This window comes from Lycium barbarum, chromosome 8, assembly GCF_019175385.1.
Source record: "Lycium barbarum isolate Lr01 chromosome 8, ASM1917538v2, whole genome shotgun sequence".
NCBI lineage: Eukaryota > Viridiplantae > Streptophyta > Magnoliopsida > Solanales > Solanaceae > Lycium > Lycium barbarum.
This window is the reverse complement of record NC_083344.1, coordinates 107103074-107127663: the sequence shown is the minus strand read 5'-3', so window position 1 is coordinate 107127663 and position 24590 is coordinate 107103074. Positions and strand designations below refer to the sequence as shown.

Sequence of the window (24590 nt, the reverse complement as noted above, 5' to 3'; positions counted from 1 at the left end):
ACAAACTAATTGTTGGAGCCCAACTGGAGCTCGGGCAGTGCTTATGAAGGCCACATCCTTGACCAAAGCTTCCATTTCCTTACTATTGTTCTCATATCTTCTCTGATTCCTATCAATCCAAATTGCATAGGAGCATTCTGCAAAGGTTAACTTGAAGAACCGGGCAGTTGCGCTTTACGCTTGGAAAGTCTGGTACCCAATTGAATAAAATCGTCCCAGTTAGTAGCAGTACAGTATGGGAATTTTCTCCATCTCAATGCTCTAGATCACACATTTATGGCTTCTGGACAGTGCACAAAGAGGTGCTCATTTGACTCGGGTTCTTGTTGACACAGGCTACAATTTGGAGAAGCTGCAATTCCCCATTTAATCAGCCTATCAGCAGTTAAGAATCTTTGCTGCAACATCAACCACATTGTGAAACAAGCTTTTGGTTGTGCTTTGTTACCAAACATCAAGCATTTCCAACTAACCCTTGGTAGATCACCCAACAGTGTCAGATAGTAAAATTTAATCAAACTCTTATTTTTCCCGGGAGGGTCAGTTTGCTAAAGCACTATGTCTCTTGAAGCAAAAATCTTCCAAGTCATCCAACTTGCTTGTTGAGGAATTGCATAATCCCTCAATTGCTGGTCTTGATATAGATTGCATTAATCCATTTGATCCATAATTTGTCTACTTTGTGAGCTAAGTCCCAGCATAATCTTGTCACTGCTGCTTGATTCCATTTATGTAAGTTAAATAAATTTAGGCGGCCAGCTGAGACAGGACAATGTAGCTCACAAATGTAACTTCTACAATTACCATCTATCAACTTCAGTACTTTGGAGGGGATAAGGAACAGTTGGGCCCTGTATGCTTGAACACCAAATAACATAGACTGAACCAGTTGAACTCTACCCCCATATGACAGTTTTTTTTAATGTCCATGTGGAGATTTTAGCAGTAATCTTCTCTATGAGGGGGAACCGTTGCATAATAAATAGTTTTTAGTGGACAAGGGGATCCCAAGATATTTAAAAGGCAAAGAACCGATAGTGTACCCCAAATGCTGAATAATAGCAGTTTGTATCTCATGTTTTACCCTTCCACAGTATATATAACTTTTACCCAAATTAGCCTGTAGCCCTAAAGCCTTTAAGAAGACCTGGAAGCATTGTTGCATGGCTTTGACAGAGTTAAGATCTCCTTTGCAAAACAATAATAAGTCATCAGCAAAATATAGGTGGATGACTCCAAGTTTGGCACATTGAGGGTGAAATTTAAACCCCGGGGAGTTCTTCAAGTCAATTAAGGTTCCTACTAAGGCATTCCATAGCAATGGCAAATAGAAATAGGAACATAGGGTCCCCTTGCCTTAGCCCCCTAGCTGCTTCAAAAGGAGAGGTGTATTCACCAATCACAATTATAGAGTAACTAATTGTTTTGACACAAGCCATTACCCAACCAATAAAACATATGTGGAAACCCCAATTCCTGCATCACTTGTTCCAGATACACCCATTCAACAAATTCATAAGCCTTTTGCAAATCAATTTTTATCATACACGTGCCTGAGATGTTCTTCCTACTATAAGCCTTAACAAGCTCATGAGGTAAAATGATATTATCTGATATTCTCCTACCAACCATAAATCCTGCTTGGGCCTCACATATGACAGAGTCAATCACCTCATGAATCTGTCACGACCCAACCGGAGGGCCGCGACGGGCACCCGGTGCTAGCCCACCCGGGCACCTCTAAACATACCTTTTTATTTACATCTAGGTGAATCACATAATAAATCATGCTTTCTACTCATCAATCGTACTAATCCCGTTGGACAATCAATGCATTTATATCATCATTTGCAACTATGCCCACATCAATGTACATAAGCCAACGAGGCTAACAAAATGATATACAAAATATAGGCCGACAAGGCCAAACACATCTAACTATATACACATGTCTACGAGCCTCTAAGGAGAGTATGTCATATCATATAGGCGGGACAGGACCCCGCTATGCCCATAAATATGTACACAAAAGAATCAATACCAAAAGTTATAGCTCCGAATGAGATGCAGCTTCGCTATGTAGTCCCTGAGAAATATAGCTATGGATCAAGCTTGTTTCCCTGGCCACTTGCGGGCATGACGCAGCGTCCACAAACAAAAGGACGTCAGTACGAAGAATGTATTGAGTATGTAAAGCATGATCAATATCAATATAGAAGCATAATAAGCAACATAAGAAATAGCATAAGATGGGAGATAGAAGTATCATCATCATAAGCACTTACTTGCCTTTCATAGGGACTTACCATTTCTAGTGCGTGATTGTGTACATACATCCGTATCTGTATCCGTACTCATTTACATTCGTATCCATAATCATATTCATATACATATTCTTATTCGTATTTGTATCATATCCGTATTCATACTCATATCTATATCATATACATATCCATATCATATACACATCCATATCCTATACATATCCATATCATTTACATAGCATACCCGACCACGAAGGTTCGGTGTTTCACGTACCCAACCATGGTTAGGCTCGGTGATCATACATACCTGGCCAACCAAGGCTCAATGTTACACATACCTGGCCCTACCAAGGCTCAGGGTTATCTGTACCCAACTGCAGTGGTGCGCGCGCATCGTCATATATATATATATATATATACGTCTATATATATTCTACCCAGCCATATAAGCTCGGGGTTTCATAATAGGCACACATACATATAAGCTCATAGACATCTTTAGCATTATCACTACTATCATCGTCATCATTATTGTTATCACTACTATCGTCGTCATCATTATCATCATTACCATTCTCGTCGTCATCATTATTGTCGTTTATTACATCTATTCTTATAGGATTATTCATCATATGAGGAATTTAGTACAATCGTAATACATATCAAGAATTATAAGCTTGGTAGCTTTTTGAAGATAGAATCATTTGGAGAGCGTCATAGGCTCATAGAAGGATAGATATTTGGCCAAAGAACCATGCCTTATGAAAGAAGGGTTAGCCTTACATACCTTTCCGTTCAACTATTTTATCACTTGCACGTTCTCCTTCAATGCTCACGTTTCTACCTTCATTAGAGTTATACTATCATTAGAAAACCGATAGCTAGCATACATAACTAACGCTAGAGAAAATTGGACAGCATCTCCTTTATTTATACGACATTCCTCCATATCGTAAATCAACTCCCAAACGTCAATAATACATTCACAATATCATAACAATAGTCTTTATTTATCCACATTATCTATTTTTCTCAATTCACTTCCAATCACACATATCCATGGTCATAACACACGACTATGTTCATTCATATACAATGCCTATCCCATGTTCTTAACATCATTTATAACATAACCATATCACAACACATCAAGAATCATGACTCAATTCAAGCTATTACTCATAATGGCACTATTTCCGCATTCATGACCCATTTTTCTATATCCTTCTACAATCCAAGTGTTTCAACTTTCAAATACTTTAAACAACATGGGAATACCATAAATCTTACCTTAGATGGTGTAGGGATGAACCTTGGGTGAAAACACCTCACTTGAGCAAAACCCTAGTTTCACCTTCACTCGGATTCCTTGCCTTGAATGAACTTTAATGGGTTTCTTACACTTGATTCACTTAGTTTGATGTTGTTGATCACTAATACCTCTTGAATTTTTGTGGGAGAAGTGTAGAGAGATGTTTTAGAGAGAAGGGGTGTGAAAGGAAATGAAATGAAATAAGACTTGGATCCCTTATTAATAATACATATCTGTCCCGACCAGTTTCTACAGACCAACATACGATCCGTATAAATTATACTGACCGTATGTCTGGCCGTAGATTTGGTCCAGAGAGGGGTGCCAATCTGGGCTGATTATACGGTCCAACATACGGTCCGTATGTTTTATACGGCCAGTATGTTTGGCCGTATAATCCCCAGTTTCCCGAAATTCGTTTTTGTCGACTCGTTTGATCTCCAATCCTTATGGAACCTTCTTAGCACTTGTTTATCACCTCATTAGCAATCTAAGAGACATTATAACTCTTCTCCAAAGCATTATTAAACCCTCGTTAACTTGTTACTCACAATTCCTTTTCGATACCTATCGTATGCCTTGCCTTCTCTTGGCAAACTTTCTTCCCTTATCTCGAACGTCTTTGAAATCTTAATTAGGGTCATCAAATGTTATTCCTTACTTATTGAAATACCGTATACTCGTGCTCTTCATTGGTCTATTCACTGTACATCAACGGAAAAATTTTCGAGGTGTAACATTCTCCCCCCTTAAGAACATTCGTCCTCGAATGTTAAGTCGTCGGGGATTCTATAAAAATTTCGCCAGAGTTTCCCATGTAAAATGGCACTACCATCCTGTCACAACAGCCTTTAATAACAATGCCTCACAGGGCCACAACATAATAGCAATAGAATTTGGCCACACACGACCCAAATGCATAAAAAGAAAACATACATACCTTATGATCTTGATGTCTCGTCTTGGATTTCTTCTAGGGGCTGAAATAAATGCGGGTACTTGGATCTCATAATTTCTTCCGCTTCCCAGGTCATTTCTTCTCGTTTATTGTTTTTTTCCATAAAACCTTAACTGAGGCTACTTCTTTATTTCTAAGCCTCCGTACTTGCATATCTAGTATGACAATGGGTATCTCTTCATAAGTCAGCTTTTCTGTCACTTGAACATCATTTACTGGCACGATCCTAGCAGGATCTCCCACATATTTATGAAGCATCGAAACATGAAAAACTAGGTGAACTGACTCTAAATCAGGAGGTAGATCTAACTCATAGGCCACTTTGCCTACTTTGCGCACAATCTCATAAGACCCAATGTATCGGGGACTAAGTTTCCCCTTTTTGCCAAATCTCACTACACCCTTCATTGGTGACACTTTTAAGAATACCCAATCTTTCACTTGGAATTCTAAGTCCCTTCGACGATTATCCGCATAGTACTTTTGACGACTTTGAGCTGCTAATAACCGATCTTGTATGAGCTTGACTTTCTCTATGGCTTGCTGGACCAAGTCTGGCCCTATCAATTTAGTCTCTCCTACCTCGAACCACCCAATAGGGGATCTACACTTTCGCCCATATAAAGCCTCATACGGTGCCATTTGAATACTAGAATGATAACTATTATTATAAGCAAATTCAATAAGGGGTAAGTGATCATCCAATTACCTCCAAAATCTATCATACATGCCCGTAAATATCCTCAAGAGTCTGAATGGTACGTTCAACTTGTCCATCAGTCTGCGGGTGAAATGCCGTGCTAAGACTCACTTGGGTCCCTAAACCCTCTTGGAAGGACTTCCAAAAATTAGTTGTAAACCGAGTCCCTCTATCAGAGATAATAGATGCTGGGACACCATGGAGTCGCACTATCTCTTTAACATAAAGCTTTGCATAATCTTCCGCCAAATATGTCGTTCTAACTGGTAAGAAATAAGCTGACTTCGTGAGTCTATCCACAATCACCCATATAGAATCATACTTACGTCGAGAATGGGGTAAGCCTGTAATGAAATCCATGTTAATCACTTCCCACTTCCAAGTTGGGATTTCTATAGCTTGTAGCAATCCGCCCGGCTTTTGGTGCTCGATTTTCACTTGTTAACAGTTGGGACATTGAGCTACGAATTCCGCTATATTTTTCTTTATCTCATTCCACCAATATATAAACTTAAGATCATGGTACATTTTTGTTGCTCCGGGGTGGACAAAATAACGGGAACAGTGAGTTTCTCTTAATATTTGGTGGCGTAAACCTGCCACGTCAGGAACACATAATCTGCCTTGACATCGAAGAACTCCGTCTCTTGAAATCTCAAACGATGACTCCTCCTTCTGAGGGAGTGTATCTCTGTAACGCATTAGCATGGAATCTTCGTATTGTCGCTCTTTCACTTCCGCTACTAGCGACGAGACTGCTGAATTCTGAATGGTAGTTCCCCTGCTACCTGAGTCCACTACTCGAACTCCTAGGCTAGCTAACTGCTGGAGCTCACGAGCCATTTCTCTCTTCTCTGGTCGTACATCATACAAACTTCCCATAGATCTACGGCTAAAAGAATCAGCCACAACATTTGCCTTTCCGAGGTGATATAAGATATCAACATCATAATCTTTTAGCAATTCCAACCATCGTCGTTGCCGCAAATTCAACTCTTTCTGCTTGAAGATATACTGAAGGCTCTTATGATCTGTATAAATATCCACATGGACACCATATAAATAATGTCTCCACATCTTTAATGCATGAATCACTGTAGCCAATTCTAGATCGTGGGTTGGGTAATTTTTCTCATGTTTTCGCAATTGCCTTGAAGCATACGCAATCACCTTACCATACTACATCAACACACAGCCTAGCCCAATGCCTGAAGCATCGCAATAAACAACATATCCTTCCAATCCCTCTGGAAGTGCCAAAACGGGGGCAGAAGTCAACCTCTCTTTTAGCTCTTGAAAACTACGTTCACAAGCATCTGTCCATTGAAACGTAGCTGATTTCTGGGTCAACTTTGTGAGTGGTGCAGAAATAGAAGAAAAACCTTCAACAAATCTCCTGTAATAACCTGCTAAACCCAGAAAGCTACGAACCTCCGTAGGAGTTGTGGGCCTTGGCCAAGTCTTCACGGCCTCAATCTTTTGGCTATCTACCCGAATACCATCGGCTGAAACGATGTGCCCCAAAAATGTCACGGAGTTTAACCAAAACTCACACTTAGAAAATTTAGCGAATAGCTCTCGAGTTTGAAGAATTCTAAGGACAGTACGCAAATGTTCCGCATGTTCTGCCTCAGATCTAGAATACACCAAGATATCGTCGATGAATACAATCACAAATAGATCTAGGAAGGGCCTGAACACGTTGTTCATCAAATCCATAAATACTGCCGGTGCATTAGTTATCCCAAATGACATTACCCGAAATTCAAAATGACCATATCTTGTTCTGAAGGCTGTCTTAGGGATATCTTTCTCCCTAACTCTCACTTGATGATACCCGGACCTCAAATCTATCTTGGAAAACCATTTGGCACCTTGTAATTGGTCAAATAAGTCATCAATCCTCGGAAGAGGATATTTGTTCTTAATCGTCACCTTATTCAATTGCCGATAGTTAATGCACATTCTCAAGAAGCCATCTTTTTTTCGGACAAACAATACCGGTGCTCCTCACGGGGATGAACTAGGCTTAATAAAGCCTTTCTCAAGCAAGTCTTTCAATTGTTCCTTCAACTCTTTCAATTCTGCGGGAGCCATTCTATAAGAAGGAATAGATATAGGCTTAGTGTCTGGCAACACATCAATAGCAAAATCAATCTCCCGCTCGGGAGGAAGGCCTGGAAGCTCTTCCGGAAACACATCCGGAAATTCAATTACTACGGGAACTGACTGAAGAGTCAGCGGTTCAGCTTCTACATCTTGACCCCGCACTAGCTGATAAATGCAACCTTTTGTGATCATTTTCCTTACCTTTAGATAGGAAATAAACCTACTTTTTGGTGACGCAGTATTCCCTTTCCATTCTAAAACTGGTTCTCCCGAAATTTAGAAACGAACCATTTTCATTGTACAATCGACATTGGCATAGCAAGAAACCAACCAATCCATGCCCATAATAACATCAAAGTCTACCATTTTTAACTCATGCAAGTCAATCATAGTACGACGGTCACAAACCACAACTATAAATTTTCTATATACTCGGCTAGCTATTACCGATTCACTAACAGGTGTAGACACCTCAAAAGGTTTGATCGACTCCGGTTCGACTCTAAACCGACACGCAATATACGGAGTAACATATGACAATGTGGAGCCCAGATCTATCAAAGCATATACATCATGAGAAAATACCGGTAATATACCTGTGACCACATCAGGAGAAGACTCAAGATCTTGGCGTTCAGCCAAAGCATAAATATGGTGCTAAGGACCGCTAGAACTGAGGACTCTCCCTCTGCCTCTACCATGGCCGACTGGCGCATGTGAACCTGGCCCCATAGGGCATACAGATGATGAAGATCCGGCTACCGACCCTGAAGGCTGGGTCCTACCTCTACCACCAACTGAGGGGAAATCACGCATATATGGCCTGATCAACCACATGAGTAGCAAACCCGATCGGCACTGACCCCAATGTAACTTCCCACACTGGGAATATCGTGGTACCGGTGGCCTCGCCTGACCCGAATCACCTCTGAACTGAGATCCTGAAAAACTCTGACTCGGCCCGGAATGAGTAGATCTATCGAATCTCTGGCCTGAAAACCGTGGAGGCGCACTAGTCATAGAAAGGCCTGAATGCCTAGAAAACTACTGTCTATGCCAGCCTCTAAACTCACTTATCGGACCCGAATATCTAGCCCTCTTGTTATGTCCCCTATCATGCTCATGCTCACTTCCTTGCTATTGTAGGCTTTCTTCTAAATTCTGAGCATGGGCCTGAATGCGTGAAATATCCATATTGTCCTGAAGGGACGTAGTCAAGCACCTATCCATCAAATGTGGCCCTAGGCCTTTCACAAATCGGTGCACTCGGTCACCCATATTCGCTACCATGGCCGAAGCATACCTAGCCAAAGAATTGAAGCGGATACTATACTCTATAGCACTCATGTTTCCTTGCATCAAATTCAAGAATTTATCGGCTCTAGTTCGCCAAACTTCTTGAGGCAAATAATGTCGGAGGAAAGCATCAACAAATTCTTGCCATACCGGGGGAGGCGCATTGGCTCCCCGTGAATCCATCCAAACTGTGTACCAATGAACCGCAACATCCCTCAATCTATAGGATGCTAATTCCACCGATTCGGTGTCCGAAGCATGTATCAAGCGAAGCGTTCTCAACATTCCATCAATAAAATTCTGAGGGTCCTCATCCGGCTTTGATCCAAAGAATTTCGGAGGGTTCAAGCTAATGAAGTCACGAGCCCTTGCACTAACAGCCCTATCACCTTGCCCTGTACTTTGCCGCTGAGTCTGGGCAGCAACCAATTGAGTAAGCAAATGAATGACCTCTTTTACATCTTGTCCTGAAGCATCTGGTGGAGGAGCCGGAGGTGATGAAGCTGGGGCCGAGGCTCTCTCACGCTCCTCAGAAATAGGTACTGACTGGGAGGACTGAGATTGAGCCGCATTCTGGGACTCACTTTCCTCTACAACTGTTGGCGGTGCTCTTTCAGCCCGCTTTTCTGCCACTGTCTTGCCCTTTTGGGCTGCTATAGCCTTTCTCTTTACAGGCATCTCTGAAATACATAGCACACTGTTAAGGAAAAAAAAGTTCTTATGTCATAGCTCTATCGCACGATCTTATGAAGAAAGAAGGTCATTCATTCCTAAAAATACCCGCAACCTCTTATTTATAAGTGTGGCGCACAACACACCCATAACCAAGACTCTATTGGACACGACTCGTAGACACACCCTCGGACAGAACTGCTCTAATACCACTTTTGTCACGACTCAACCGAAGGGCCGCGACGGGCACCCGGTGCTAGCCCACCCGGGCACCTCTAAACATACCTTTTTATTTACATCTAGATGAACCACATAATAAATCATGCTTTCTACTCATCAATCGTACTAATCCCGTTGGACAATCAATGCATTTATATCATCATTTGCAACTATGCCCATATCAATGTACATAAGCCAACGAGGCTAACAAAATGATATACAAAATATAGGTCGACAAGGCCAAACACATCTAACTATATACACATGTCTATGAGCCTCTAAGGAAAGTATGTCATATCATATGGGCGGGACAGGACCCCGCTATGCCCATAAATATGTACACAAAAGAATCAATACCAAAAGTTATAGCTTTGAATGAGATGAAGCTCCACTATGTAGTCCCTGAGAAATATAGCTATGGATCAAGCCTGTCTCCCTGGCCACCTGCGGGCATGACGCAGCGTCCACAAACAAAAGGACGTCAGTACGAAGAATGTACTGAGTATATAAAGCATGATCAATATCAATATAAAAGCATAACAAGCAACATAAGAAATAGCATAAAATGGGAGATAGAAGTACCATCGTCATAAGCACTTACTTTACTTTCCGGTTCGGTGTTTCACGTACCCGACCATGGTTAGGCTCGGTGATCATACATACCTGGCCAACCAAAGCTCAGTGTTACACATACCTGGCCCTACCAAGGCTCAGGGTTATCTGTACCCAACTGCAGTGGTGCGCGCGCATCGTCATTTATGTATATACATCTAGATATTCTACCCGGCCATATAAGCTCGGGGTTTCATAATAGGCACACATACATATAAGCTCATAGGCATCTTTAGCATTATCACTACTATCATCGTCATCATTATTGTTATCACTACTATCGTCGTCATCATTATCATCATTACCATTCTCGTCGTCATCATTATCGTCGTTCATTACATCTATTCTTATAGGATTATTCATCATATGAGGAATTTAGTACAATCGTAATACATATCAAGAATTATAAGCTTGGTAGCTTTTTGAAGATAGAATCATTTGGAGAGCGTTATAGGCTCATAGAAGGATAGATATTTGGCCAAAGAACCATGCCTTATGAAAGAAGGGTTAGCCTTACATACCTTTCCGTTCAACTATTTTATCACTTGCACGTTCTCCTTCAATGCTCACGTTTCTACCTTCATTAGAGTTATACTATCATTAGAAAACCGATAGCTAACATACATAACTAAGGCTAGAGAAAATTGGACAACATCTCCTTTATTTATACGACATTCCTCCATATCGTAAATCAACTCCCAAACGTCAATAATACATTCACAATATCATAACAATAGTCTTTATTTATCCACATTATCTATTTTTCTCAATTCACTTCCAATCACACATATCCATGGTCATAACACACGACTATGTTCATTCATACACAATGCCTATCCCATGTTCTTAACATCATTTATAACATAACCATATCACAACACATCAAGAATCATGACTCAATTCAAGCTATTACTCACAATGGCACTATTTTCGCATTCATGACCCATTTTTCTATATCCTTCTACAATCCAAGTGTTTCAACTTTCAAATACTTTAAACAACATGGGAATACCATAAATCTTACCTTAGATGGTGTAGGGATGAACCTTGGGTGAAAACACCTCACTTGAGCAAAACTCTAGTTTCACCTTCACTTGGATTCCTTGCCTTGAATGAACTTTAATGAGTTTCTTACACTTGATTCACTTAGTTTGATGTTGTTGACCAATAATATCTCTTGAATTCTTATGGGAGAAGTGTAGAGAGATGTTTTAGAGAGAAGGGGTGTGAAAGGAAATGAAATGAAATAAGACTTGGATCCCTTATTAATAATACATATCTGTCCCAACCAGTTTCTACGGACCAACATACGATCCGTATAAATTATACTGACCGTATGTTTGGCCGCAGATTTGGTCCAGAGAGGGGTGCCAATCTGGGCTGATTATACGGTCCAACATACGGTCCGTATGTTTTATACGGCCAGTATGTTTGGCCGTATAATCCCTAGTTTCCCGAAATTCATTTTTGTCGACTCGTTTGATCTCCAATCCTTATGAGACCTTCTTAGCACTTGTTTATCACCTCATTAGCAATCTAAGGTACGTTATAACTCTTCTCCAAAGCATTATTAAACCCTCGTTAACTTGTTACTCGCAATTCCTTTTCAATACCTATCGTATGTCTTGCCTTCTCTTGGCAAACTTTCTTCCCCTATCTCGAACGTCTTTGAAATCTTAATTAGGGTCATCAAATGTTATTCCTTACTTTTTGAAATACCGTATACTCGTGCTCTTCATTGGTATATTCATTGTGCATCAACGGAAAATTTTCCGAGGTGTAATAGAATCCTACTTGCAATAATTTAGAGATTATTAATTTTATAAAGCACAAAACTATAGGCAATAGGTCTAAACTCTTTAACAGTGGCAGGCCTTCTGGTTCTGGGAACCAAGGGCACTTTGGTACAGTTTTATGGCTTATGAAGGATGCTAGTGGTAAATTCCAGTACAACAGCAGTAATATCATCCTTAATAGTGTTCCAGGATTTTTTTTTAAAGAAATAAGCATTATAACCATCAATATATGGTGCCTTATCATCACCAATAGCCTGCAATGCATCACACACCTTCTCAGCATTCACTGCAGCACATAAACTAAGCTTTTGTGGCTGACTCAATGTTGGAAACTTCCATATGATATATGCTTATTAATAGCAGGCAATGAATTAGTAGCAGTTCCTATCAGACTTTTGTAAAAGCTAACAAATTCCTCTTGTATCTCCTTTGGTTCTTTACTTTTGAGACTAGCAAGAGAGATGATCTCCAAGATCTGTTTTCTATGACTTCTCTCTTTACTGATTGCTGAGAAATACTTATTATTAGCATCCCCAAGCTTAATCCATCTAGCCCTTAGTTTTTGCTTTAGAGCACTCTCTTTTATCAGTGACCATTTCTTAAGGTTAAGGAGGAAGTTTTTCTCCTGGTTGATCTGCGAGTCATTGACCTGTGATGATAATTTCTCTTGGTTGATCTGTGAGTCATTGGCCTGTGATGACAATTTCTCCTGAACATGGACTAACTCTTGCCTTGCAAGATTAATCGTAGTTCTGATAAACTTGAATTCATTATTTTTGAGTTGTCTCAGTGCAGGCTTTAGCTTCTGTTACTTCATCCACACATCCTTCATTCTATGATTATTCATTCTCTGCTGCCATACTCTCCCCATAATCTGTTCAAAATCCCCATGTTCAACCCATACATTAAAGAACTGCCCTAATGAGGCTGCCGATTTGTGATCATTGGAGCATGGTCTGAGATGTAAGGCAGCTCATAAATGGTCACTACTTGTCCCCAAGTGACCATCCATTCAAAGTTGCCAAAAACTCCATCAATTCTACTAGCAATGCTGTCTGATCCCATATGTTTATTTGACTAAGTATGATGATCCCCCTGCCAAGGTAATTCATGAAGTGCAGTTTGTTGGATACAATCAGCAAAATCTTGTACTTCAGTCAGAATAATAGGACTACCACCTTGCCTATCCTGTGGGGCAAAATTGTATTAAAGTCACCAGCTAAGAGCCAAGGTTGGGAAATACCTTGACTTAGAGTGTTCAAGTCACTCCACAGTGTCCTCCTTTGCTGTATAGTATTGAAACCATAGATCACATATATTAAGAAACTATGATCGTTGGTTATATCTCTCACCAAACAGTGCACTAGTTGAGTTGTTCTATGCTTAAGGGTAATCTCAAACCAATTAGGATCCTATATGAACCATATCATACCATTTACTGCCTCCCGGTAGTTTGTATGAATATTCCAACCTGGTGCAATATTGTGCAGTCTCTTTACCATATTATAATCCTTTACTCTTGTTTTTACCATACTAGCTAGCCTTATCCTTTTATTTCTGAGCTATTTCTTAACTCTTTCTGCTTATACCTCTTATTTATTCCTCTAATAGTCCAAAATAACCAAGTCATTAGACTGTTAGGTAGGGGTGGGCATGGTACAGTATTGGAAAGTTCGGTACTGTAATTTCAGTTTTCGGTTTTTAAACATACTATACCATTACCATACCAAATTAATTCGGTATGGTTCGGTATTTTTAAGTTCGGTTTCGGTAGTTTTCAGTACGGTAAATCGGTAACCATAGTTTGTTCGACTTTGACCTACATATACTTATATAATAGATAATTACGACTTCGGCTATTCAAGAAACCTCTCAATTATATTGTACCAACACCTTACACATGTAAATATATTCAAAAGAAGAACAATTAATCCCCTTTGTAAATCAATTACACAAAAGGGCATTTCAATTAACATAGACTAATCAAAATTCCAACGTTTAAACAATTAATTTTGTACTAATACGTGTTTATATATTTGTTGGTATTAAAATACTAATACATATGACTTGTATATGTGACTATATACTTCGGTATGGTATTCGGTATTTCGATATATTATTTATAAATACTGAATACCAAACTTTTTAAAAGTGCATATCAAATACCGTACCATATACCACAATACCAAAACCACGGTATAAAAATTTTGGTTTCGGTATGATAATCGGTAATTCGGTATATACCATACCATACCCACCCTTACTGTTAGGGGTGTTCCACCTTTCTACACTTTTCCCTTTATGTAGTATCTCAAATCCTTTTTTGGTAAACACAATTGACAGCACATGAAAATTTGCAAGATTAAATTCAGGACTAGTTGAAGTAGTAGCACTTACCGGCGGATTTCTAGGAGCAGTTTGTTTCCCCTGCCTTCCTGTGGAGGCACTAGCTACATTATTCTCATTTTGTGCCACTTCTTGTACCACATTTTGGTTTACAACATTCTCATTACCCTGTGGAGCATTAGGGACACTTGTGTTCTGTACTACCTCTGGGATAACAACCCCTTTAGATTTCCATTCTTGAGTAACTTGTTTCCTATGTCTTCTTATCCTTACTAGTTCAGGTTTTTGAGCAGGTGACTGCTCCTTGCATATATGTCCCACTTTTTGGCATTGAGGACAAAATTCAGGTTTCCACTCATATTCTACACTTTGGCATATCATTTGTCCATTGGGATCTCGAACCATAACAGCAGAGGGAAGGGGTTTTGTCACATTCACCTCAATTAGCATACGAGCACCGCAAATTTTTGTTTGTTGCATTGTGCACTCATCAGCAAATAAGGGTGAACCTATTGCACTAACAATTCTACATTATGGTCCATATCCCTAACAGTTCAATGGCAGCTTAGGAAAATTAACCCATAGGGGAATTTCAGACATGAACACAGAACTGAGATCAAAATCCTCAGACCAGGGCTTCAAACTTATGGGCTTATTATTGATAATGTAAGGCCCTGCATACAGTACTTTATGCATATCTTCAAAAGTCAGAAATTTAATTATATAATACCCATCATCATGAAGATACAGTACAAGATCAACAACATTATTTGCCCAATTCTGGGAGATATACCGAGACATAGCATTGTATCCCGGTCGTTCCCGAAAAAAAAGGCAATTAAAGCACAGTTCCATTTCTCCTCTTCTACTTTCACATCTTCTTCAAACAATTGAACTACAGTTTCACCATTAACAACTAGAGGAGGAATAAACTTTAATTTCATACCATGTGATGCCGCCCTGTTTTTTTTTTTTTTTTTTAACAGATTCACCCAATTCTCTATTGGGGTTTCCTCTTCATGGTCACTTGGAGTGAGAAAAACTGAGTCCGTACCTTAGTTGCTTTTTTCTTCTCTGGAGCTTGCACAGTTCCATTAGCTTCTTTTACCATAGATCCACTCATAGATGTCAGATCCTCCAGGGTTTTGGGGCTGAGAATCAGCTTCTTATAGCCTCCTCAGTACTACTCGCTGAAGGGCCAGCTGCCATTTCAGTAACTTAAGCATTTGGATCTGGAATCTCTTCACTTCCAGGTTGATTTCGCATCTACAGAGATGACAAATGTTGCAAGAGGTCCCTTACCTCGACCTTGTTCTTGCTCTGGAATGTGAGCTTGTCCTCTACCTTTTGCCTTCCCCTTAGCCATGGTTTAACTCACCTGCGCACATTAACTAGCGTAAGCCGGCACCATTAGAGAGAGAATGCCAAAAATATTTTCATGCTTATTGGTTGTGTAAAATTCACCAAAAAGAAAAAGAATACTATTATTTTGAATATAAGCAATTCATATACGTCCTTGTATAGATTATGAGAAAAGGGCTAAAATGATCTCTTTATCTATGGGAGTAGGTTTATTTTGATCCCTTAAATATGACTTGAGCATATTTAATCCCTTAACTTTACTAAAGTGGTGCACTTTTTATCTCCCTAACGGAACCGTTTAAAAGTAACGGTCATGTGACACTCACGTGACTCTTAAACCCATCTGGAAAAAACTAATAAACTCAGTTGGCTTCCCCCCAATTCCATACGCGCCAAAAAAAAACCCTAGCCACTATGAAAATCTTTTGATTTGCTGGAACAAGAAAACTCAAGTGAAGAAGCTGATTTTTTCTTCTACAATAATGATTATTAGATCTCATGATAGTGAAATACCCAATTATGGTAAGATTTTAGCAAGAAACACTATCTGGGTATCATTAAATTAAAAAAGTGATTCTTCACTATATGTTGATTCTGTTTCTCATTCTTTAGTATATTTGCTAATTTTTATGCAGTACATGATAGCTTCAGTATATTATAATAAGGTTACTAGTAAATAGTATTAAATTTCTTCAATTATTTTGTGCAATGCATGATACAACATAAGCTTTTTGAATAAAAAATTGAAATAAAGACAAGAAATAAGGAATAAAAAAGTGTCTCTGACATAGGATTTTGTGTTTGTCATTGTTTAATCGTTGGTGAATTTGGTCCGACATTAACATGTTTTTTTCTTCTGCTAAATGCCAATCTTTGTAGGCTATTATTAGTTCTGTTGCAGTACTTTTTATAGTTTATATTCTTTTTCCATTAGAAAAAGGTCTAAGATAAGTTCAATTGTTGTGCAGACCCTGCATATGAGGCTTCTTTTTTCAGTATAAAAGTAATACATGGTGGTACGATGAAGCATCAGCCTAACAAATATTATCTTGGTGGGCGTGTAGATTTTATTGACTATGTTAATGACACAGAGTTGAATTTGTCACAATTCAAATACATGGCAGAACTATGTGGCTATGAGGGAGATTCAGTTACTTTCTGGCATTTGTGCGGGAGATATGGTAACCGAATGCGACTTATTTCTACTGATGTGGAAGCAACTATTGTAGCCAAAAGTATTCCAGATAACAAGGTGGTCGAAGTATACTTTGAACATCTTGATTCATATATTGGAAGGACTATACATACTAATGAAGTTGGTAGAGCAGAACAAGAAAAAAAAGTACACAGTGAGCATTCTTCGGGTGATGATGAATTTGAAGACTCAGAAAATGATTTTGTAGATGATGATGATCTCTTGGGAAGCAATACCAATGTGAATCATAGATACGAAGTTAGTGAAGAAGTTAAAAAAAAGATGGCAGCTGAAGAAGGTGATTCGGATTGTGTTGACTCAGACGATACAAAGAGCTTAGAATGTGGCTCTGATGGTGACAGTTTCAACTTTCCAAAGTTCAATCCTAAAACAGACGGGGATAAACCAGTGTTGGCATAAGAACTAACATTTGAAAACAAGAATGAGTTCAAATATGCTGTAATAACTCATGAAGTTAACCAAGGGAAATACATAAAGTGGTGCAAGAATGATAGGGAAAGAGTGAGAGCAACTTGTGGTCATCCAGATTGCAACTGGGAGATTTTAGCTTCAAGAATACATCGAGATAGCGCATTCCAGATCAGAACATACAATCACACTCATCGTTGTAGGAATTGGAACCATCGTAACAAATCAATTAATTCATCTTATATTGCACGAAGATACCTTAAGGCCATAGGCTCAAATAGGTCTTGGGCAATCTCCGAATTCAGAGATCACGTTAGTATGGAGCTCAAGAACAAGCCACCTACTGAATGGTCTAAATCTCACTTTTCCGAAACTGTGAAATGTGATACCTTACTCAATAATATATGTGAATGTTTTAATAGCATGATCCTTGAGGCTAGAGATAAGCCGATTATCACTCTATTGGAGAAGTTAAGGTACTTACTTATGTCGAGGATGCAAGCAAATAGGGATAAAGGTGCCCAGTGGAATGTTGGTGATATTTGCCCTAGGATTAAGGATGTATTGCACAAAAATCAAGCTAAGGCAGCTGAATTTATTCCTAGGAAATCAAATGAGTGGAATTATGAGATAATAGGGGCAAGCATAATGAACAATTGGGCTGTGGATTTACTAAATAGAAAATGCAGTTGTAGGAGATGGGATCTAACAGGAATTCCTTGCAAACATGCCATTGCCGCAATTTGGGCTAAACATGATGACATTAACTCATACGTGGATGATTGTTATAAGGTAGAAACTTATAGAAAAATCTATGCATTTTCTATTCTACCTATGAACGGTCAAGAGATGTGGCCTAAGTCGAAAAACATACCTCCTTTGCCTCCACGGTTGGTAAGACAAAGTACCAAAGGAAAAAAACAAAAGCAGCGGAGAAAAGAACCAGATGAAGTGGGAGCAAGTAGACAAAAAATGAGAAGGAAGCAAAATAAATTGGACTGTAGCTTATGCCACAAACCAGGCCATAATATAAGAACCTGCAGTTTAAATCGTGTGTATCCAGATTCTCATGATGATGAGACAACGCAACAAGGATTGTCATTTCCTATTGTACCTTTTGCTCCTACAAAGCTTACGGTATAGTTTAATTACATATAACACTCTTTTTAGTTATGTTGTTATTTAGTTAATCTTGATATTTTTTAAAATTGTAGGTGAGAAGAGGACCTGCTAGCGAAGAACATATGAAAGCAACTCAAGAAAGTGGAGTGTCTGACAACTCATTTTTTAGTATGTAAATTGTTGCTGTTAAAGATTGTGTTTTGCTGCTGTTGAAGGAAAATTTTTGCTGCTATAGAAGGATAAGTTTTGCTGCTCTAAAAGGATAGTTTTGCTGCTGTGAAAGGTTAATTTTTGCTGCCGAAGTCTGGTGTAAATGAGTCGATGTTGCTGTTGAAGACGATGTGGACAGGTTTATATGCATAGCAGACTAAAAGGGATAGGTTGATATGCATAAAAGGGTTAATTTTTTGTTGCTAAAGATTGATGTAAAAGAGTAGATTTTAGTAACTCTTCATTTTGGTTTAGTTACTGTACAGAGCTACAGTACTATATTTCTCAGAAGATGGATATTATCTATAAAGGAGATACTTTTATTAGCTCCTTATTTAATTTTGATTTAGTTTTTGTTACGTTGGCAAGTGAAGACAAAGCATATGAAAGTTTAAAGTAACTTTGGAAACTATTTATTGACTATTTGGAAGGATCTGCTCAATCAGCTATGATTTTAAAAGGATTTGGTTCCTTGGTTCCTTTATACTAAGAAATAAAGAAGGCATGAAGAAATAAAATGTTCATCAATCAAGAAAGAAGATAGCACTGTAAGTTGAAACTAAATTATCCCTACCTTTACTTTTTAAACGGGTTCCGTTAGGGAAATAAAAAGTGCACCACTTTAGTAAAGTTAAGGGATTAAATATGCTCAAGTCATATTTAAGGAACAAAAATGAACCTACTCCCATAGATAAGGGATCATTTTAGCCCTTTGCTCTATAGATTATACACTCAGATATAATAAACAATGTCATAAATCCACAAATGCTTTCCAATTTAGATCTCAAATCTGAAAGTTTATCGGATAATTATTGACGAATCTGACAAAAAAAAAAAAAAATCCTCCGACTATGTCTATTTCTTTTCTCTATAGCAATGAATTTGGTCGGAGATTCTTTTCTCCCGCAATGTCTCTCTCTTTTCTCCACCAGATAGCAATGATTTGGTTTTAAATTTTAAGAACCGATGATATTTGGTTTGGTAAGGTTTTATTAATAACAGATCGAATTAAAACCGAACCAAACTGACAAAATAATATGCACAATTTTATAATTATATATACACAATGTATTAACTTTTATAAAAACAATTGAATTCTTTGTTTACTTTTTCATCTAAATTTTCTTTATCTCTATTATTCTAATGAATTTTACACCTTAAGCCCATTTATTAAAAGAAATCCATGATACCAAACTCATTTATATAAAGAAACAACTATGAGTTTTACCTAATAGATGTTGTATTTCTTATAAACTTTATTCACTTGATTAAAGCTTATAAATCTTAAGACATTTTCTTCATAATCCAAGAATATTATAGCTCCCAACATAAAAGGGTAATAACGGACTATAAATTGGAAAAGGATGGAAAGTCTTTCTTAATCGTAGGGAAAAAAAGAAGAGAAAAATTCCATTAGATTTCTTGAAAACCGAAAAATGGAACAAAACCGATGTATATGTATTATATTTGGTTTGGTTTTGGTTTTAATAATTAAAAACCGACTAAATTGATTTGGTTTTGCTTTTATGCAAAAACTGACCCATGAACACCCCTACATACAACGTGGGCTATTCGGGTAAGAAGATTGAATTTGGGCTTGAATTAGTTAGAAAAACACCCCAACCTGTACTTTCTTGTAATTTTCTCTAAACATAATGCTGACTTTAGTTTTTTTTTTTTTTTTTTTTTGTAAAATTGGGGGTAGGAAAATGGGAATTGAGAAGGGATTATAAGGTGGGAATCGTACTCTCACAGTTGATAGTTCAGATAGCCAACCAACTGAGCTACTAAGATTCCCTAAGTTGCAGCAAGTTACATTGTCTTATTTTACACCAGGTGATTCCTTATCTTTTTGGCTATGTTCTGTGTCTTATTGTGACAAATATAGTCTTTCTTGTCAGCAAATGAAGGTGCTTTTGTTTCATTAATGACTCTTTTTAAGAATACCTCGTACTTAATTAAAAGATAATAGCAATGCAGCACCTCTACATTCAGAACTATTTGATGCTCAGTCCCTAAGGTTACACTTGGGGGATAACAGCAATGCAGTACCTCTACATTCAGAAATATTTGATGCTCAGTCCCTAAGGTTATACTTGGGGGACCTTTTCAGCTACGTGGGAAATTCTCCCTTCTGCACTTGATTCAGTAAATATCGATCGAATTAGCAAAATAAACTTTTTGCAATGCTTATGCTCTCAGAGATTCTTTCCTTCTGAATTTGGGAATGACGTAGACCGTCTCCATGCTGTTGAGCCTGCTAAAACAACATTTAATGCTAAAGCTCAAATTCACCGGACTATAGAAGCTGAAGGAATACCATTCACTTATGTGTCCAACTTCTTTTCTGCTGATTGGTTTCTTCCAAATTTAGCACAGCCTGGATTTGCAGGTCCTCCTACGGACAAGGTTGTTATCTTAGGAGATGGCAATGCTAAAGGTAAACACGATTTGCTTCAAAATTTTCATATGAACATGTTCCAGTAAAGTTATTTTTCATCTTTGAAGTGTACTTATTAGATTTCTCATTCATTGGATAATTATTTGCTTCTTGAATCATCTGTCAATCATCTAGTAGTAGCTGATAGACACATTTTACAAGAGAGCCATTGAACTCCTTTTGCATCTACAGCTGTTTTTAACAAGGGAGAACCGGAGAAGACATTGGTACCTATACCATCAAGACTGTGGATGAACCGAAAACACTTAATCCTCTATATTAGGCCTCCATGCAATATAATTGCATTAAATGAGGTTGTATCCTTGTGGGAGAAGAAAACTGGAAAGAACCTTGAAAGAGTATACGTACCCGAGGAACAAGTTCTCAAGAACATACAAGGTGAAACATTCTGCCCTTGAGCTCTTCTTCACTTTAGGTCTAAGTGATATTTTATCAGTCAACATAAAAGTCTCATTAATGTACTAATTATATTTCTTGCAGAAGCCTCGTTTCCATTGAACATGGCATTATCGATCTCACACACAGCTTTTGTGAAGGGTGACCACACTAATTTTGAAATTGAGCCGTCATTTGGATTAGAGGCATCGGAGGTTTATCCTGATGTTAAATATACCCCGGTAGACGAGATTCTCATCCAATATGTGTGAAACGGTGAATATCAAGAGTTCCTTGCTGTTAGGCATATGTTAGCTTCTTGCCTTTCTGTAATGCATAGTAGTTTTTAGATGTAAACCATTTGAGATGTTTCTACATAGAAACACTTCAATTTCTTATTCAGTTTACCTTGGTATTTTGGGTTGAAGATTGCAAACCTACTAGTTTCAAGTAGGACAGTTTGTACTCGGTTTTTAGAGAGATTTTTTTTCTCAATTAATTTTGTCTATTTCCTGTGGCACCCACTTTTTTTAACAGTGATTTCCAGGTCAGCTCCCTTGCACCTCGACTATTCCATCAATTATATGTTAACTCTCACCAATATAGATACCAAGTAACTCTAAAAACCAAGGTTTGAGCAAATGAAAAAAGATCAAACCTATTTTTAATTGGTATTTGAACCGAGTTATAACTTAACCTTGTTGAGATTCTTCAAGGACGTGATTGGCTAATCTGCAAAATAACAACTGACAAGTATACTATCTCAAATAATTTCTTTGGTTCATGAAAGTGAACATCAAATTAAACAAAGATCCTTTATTCAAGCAAATTTAGGATGAGTGAACTGTCGAATTGAGGAAAGTAACACTGCGGGAAAAGTCTTATTGATGTAAAGAGCGACCTTCTTGTTTTCAAACAGGTAAATGATAGGACAGTGCTTTCCTTATTTATCGGTTTTATATTCTCCAACATTTGCATATACTTATGTCTCGGTCAGTGTTTTAAAAGGTAGGTTTGGAACTCGCCCTAGGGTGGGGCACTGGCAAAACGCCTCGGGGTTTACATGTGGGGCTTTGTTATGTTAGGCTTACACCCTAAGTACCCGACTATCCGCTCTAAACACGCCTAATGCTCAAGGCTCGCCTAAAGGTTTTTACACAAATTATGTGTCAAATTCTTTAGCCTAACAGTTCTTACACAAATTATGTGTCAAATTCTTTAGTTTAACACTGCTGACCCTCATAATTCTTTAATAAAATGATGTTTAATAGTCTTTTCATCTATAGAAATAAGAAGATTGAGAGTAACTCAAGTTACAAGCCCTAGTATTGCATACTTGCTAATTGAGAACACCGTGAGGTTGAATAGCATTTAACATTTATTTTAAAAATAGATAGACGAATTTTACATCTTCACTTATCATCGGTCTTCATGTTTTTGTCCTATATCTCAAAATTATCATATTTTATTGTTTCACTATATGAAAGTAATTTTGCTTTTATTCCGGAAGGAGTGATGTTTTCATTATAATACAAATAAGGTTTATTGATTCTTTTCTTTCGGGGTCGGGGGGTGAGGGTGGTGCGGAAGGAATTGCATGGTATAAAAGTGATGTATTTTAAGAAATTGTGATTCTTTTATTGTTTGAAAGTAAGATGTTAGAGTTGATTTGCATTTCATAATAACTTTTATATCATTGCATTATTTATAATTGTAAAATCATGTTAGAAGTTTTATTTTCTATGAGATTTCTTTAATGTTTTTCATTTTTTTAAAACTATTAATGTATTTTTTATATATAATTTTTGTGTTATTTATAATATTTTACTATATATAAATTAAATAGTTAAAGATCCATGGGGCCTCAGGGCTAAAGCCTCGCTTCACCTTATGCCTCCGCCTTTTAAAACATATCTCGGTCACCTGGAGATTTTAATATTTGGGTTAATACACATAAGGCCTTCCAAGTATAACCAATTACTCACTAAAGTCTATTATATTAATATTTTTCATTTTTTTTAAAACTATTAATGTATTTTATATATATAATTTTTGTGCTATTTATACTATTTTACTCTATATAAATTTAATATTTAAAGATCCGTGGGACCTCGGGGCTAAAGTCTCGCCTCGCCTTATGCCTCCGCCTTTTAAAACACTGTCTTGGTCACCTGGAGATTTTAATATTTGGTTTAATAACACATAAGGCCTGCCAAGTATAACAAATTACCCACTAAAGTCGGTTATATTAATTTTGTACCAACAAAGTTATTCAAATTAAACCAGCTTACCTACAAAATCATTATAATCAGAAAACTTTCATAAATCTTCCCTTAAGTTTAGCTTTATAACACTAATTTGATTGTACTTTATGATATTATGCTGCCTTCCTTATTTTAATTTTTTTAGTAACAATTCTTTTGACCTGATTATTATTACTATAAAAAATTGTGATTCGACTAATTTATCCTTCATGATATTATTGTTCGAGATTTGCCTAGGTCAAATATGGATTGGATCAAGTAGGCCATAACTCAACACGCACAATATCTTCATTTGGATATTGAATGGAAATGGGGCTTTGTATATGGCTGGGCTATATACCAAAGATATTGAGCCGTTTGAGTTATCACTTATTTGATCCAATTCATATTGACCTAAGCAAGCTTTGAACGGTAATATCATAAAGGATAAATTAGACAAATCATAAAATTTAACGTAATGATAATCAGGTCAAAAGAATTGTTACTAAAAAGTTAAATTAAGTATGTAAGCATAATATCATAAATTACAAGTGAAATTAGTACTATGAAACTAAACTTAAAGGGAGATTTATTTGTTTAGTTCTCAGACTATAATGGCTTTGTAGGTAAACTATAGTCTAATTTGAATAGCTTTGTTTGATACAAAATAAACATAGCTGGCTTTAGTGGGTAATTTAGTGTACTTGAATGAACATGTAAGTTATTAACCCAAATATTAAAATCTCCAAGTGACCAAGACACAAGTATTTGCAAAAGTTTTGAGAATACAAAACCGATAAATAAGAAAGCTCTACACCCGCGCACACAGAAAAAAGTTGCTTACTATTACTTACCAGTTTGAAAACAAGGTCACTCTTTAGATCAATAAGACTTTTGCCATAATGTTAC

General features: G+C 37.6%; 1 protein-coding gene and 1 pseudogene across 1 annotated transcript; one reads left to right on the top strand and one right to left on the bottom strand.

Moving 5' to 3' along the window:
* Positions 1-21710, top strand: part of LOC132606570 (isoflavone reductase homolog) — a 28665-nt pseudogene extending 6955 nt beyond the window's left edge.
* On the bottom strand, positions 9691-15807 carry LOC132606571 (uncharacterized). Its single transcript, XM_060320143.1, has 2 exons — positions 14336-15807; positions 9691-9974 (listed from the first exon to the last, which is right to left on the bottom strand). Exons 1-2 carry the CDS (start codon positions 14762-14764, stop codon positions 9894-9896), a joined length of 510 nt encoding a protein of 169 aa, XP_060176126.1. The 5' UTR covers positions 14765-15807; the 3' UTR covers positions 9691-9893.
* Positions 21711-24590: the final 2880 nt, after the last annotated feature.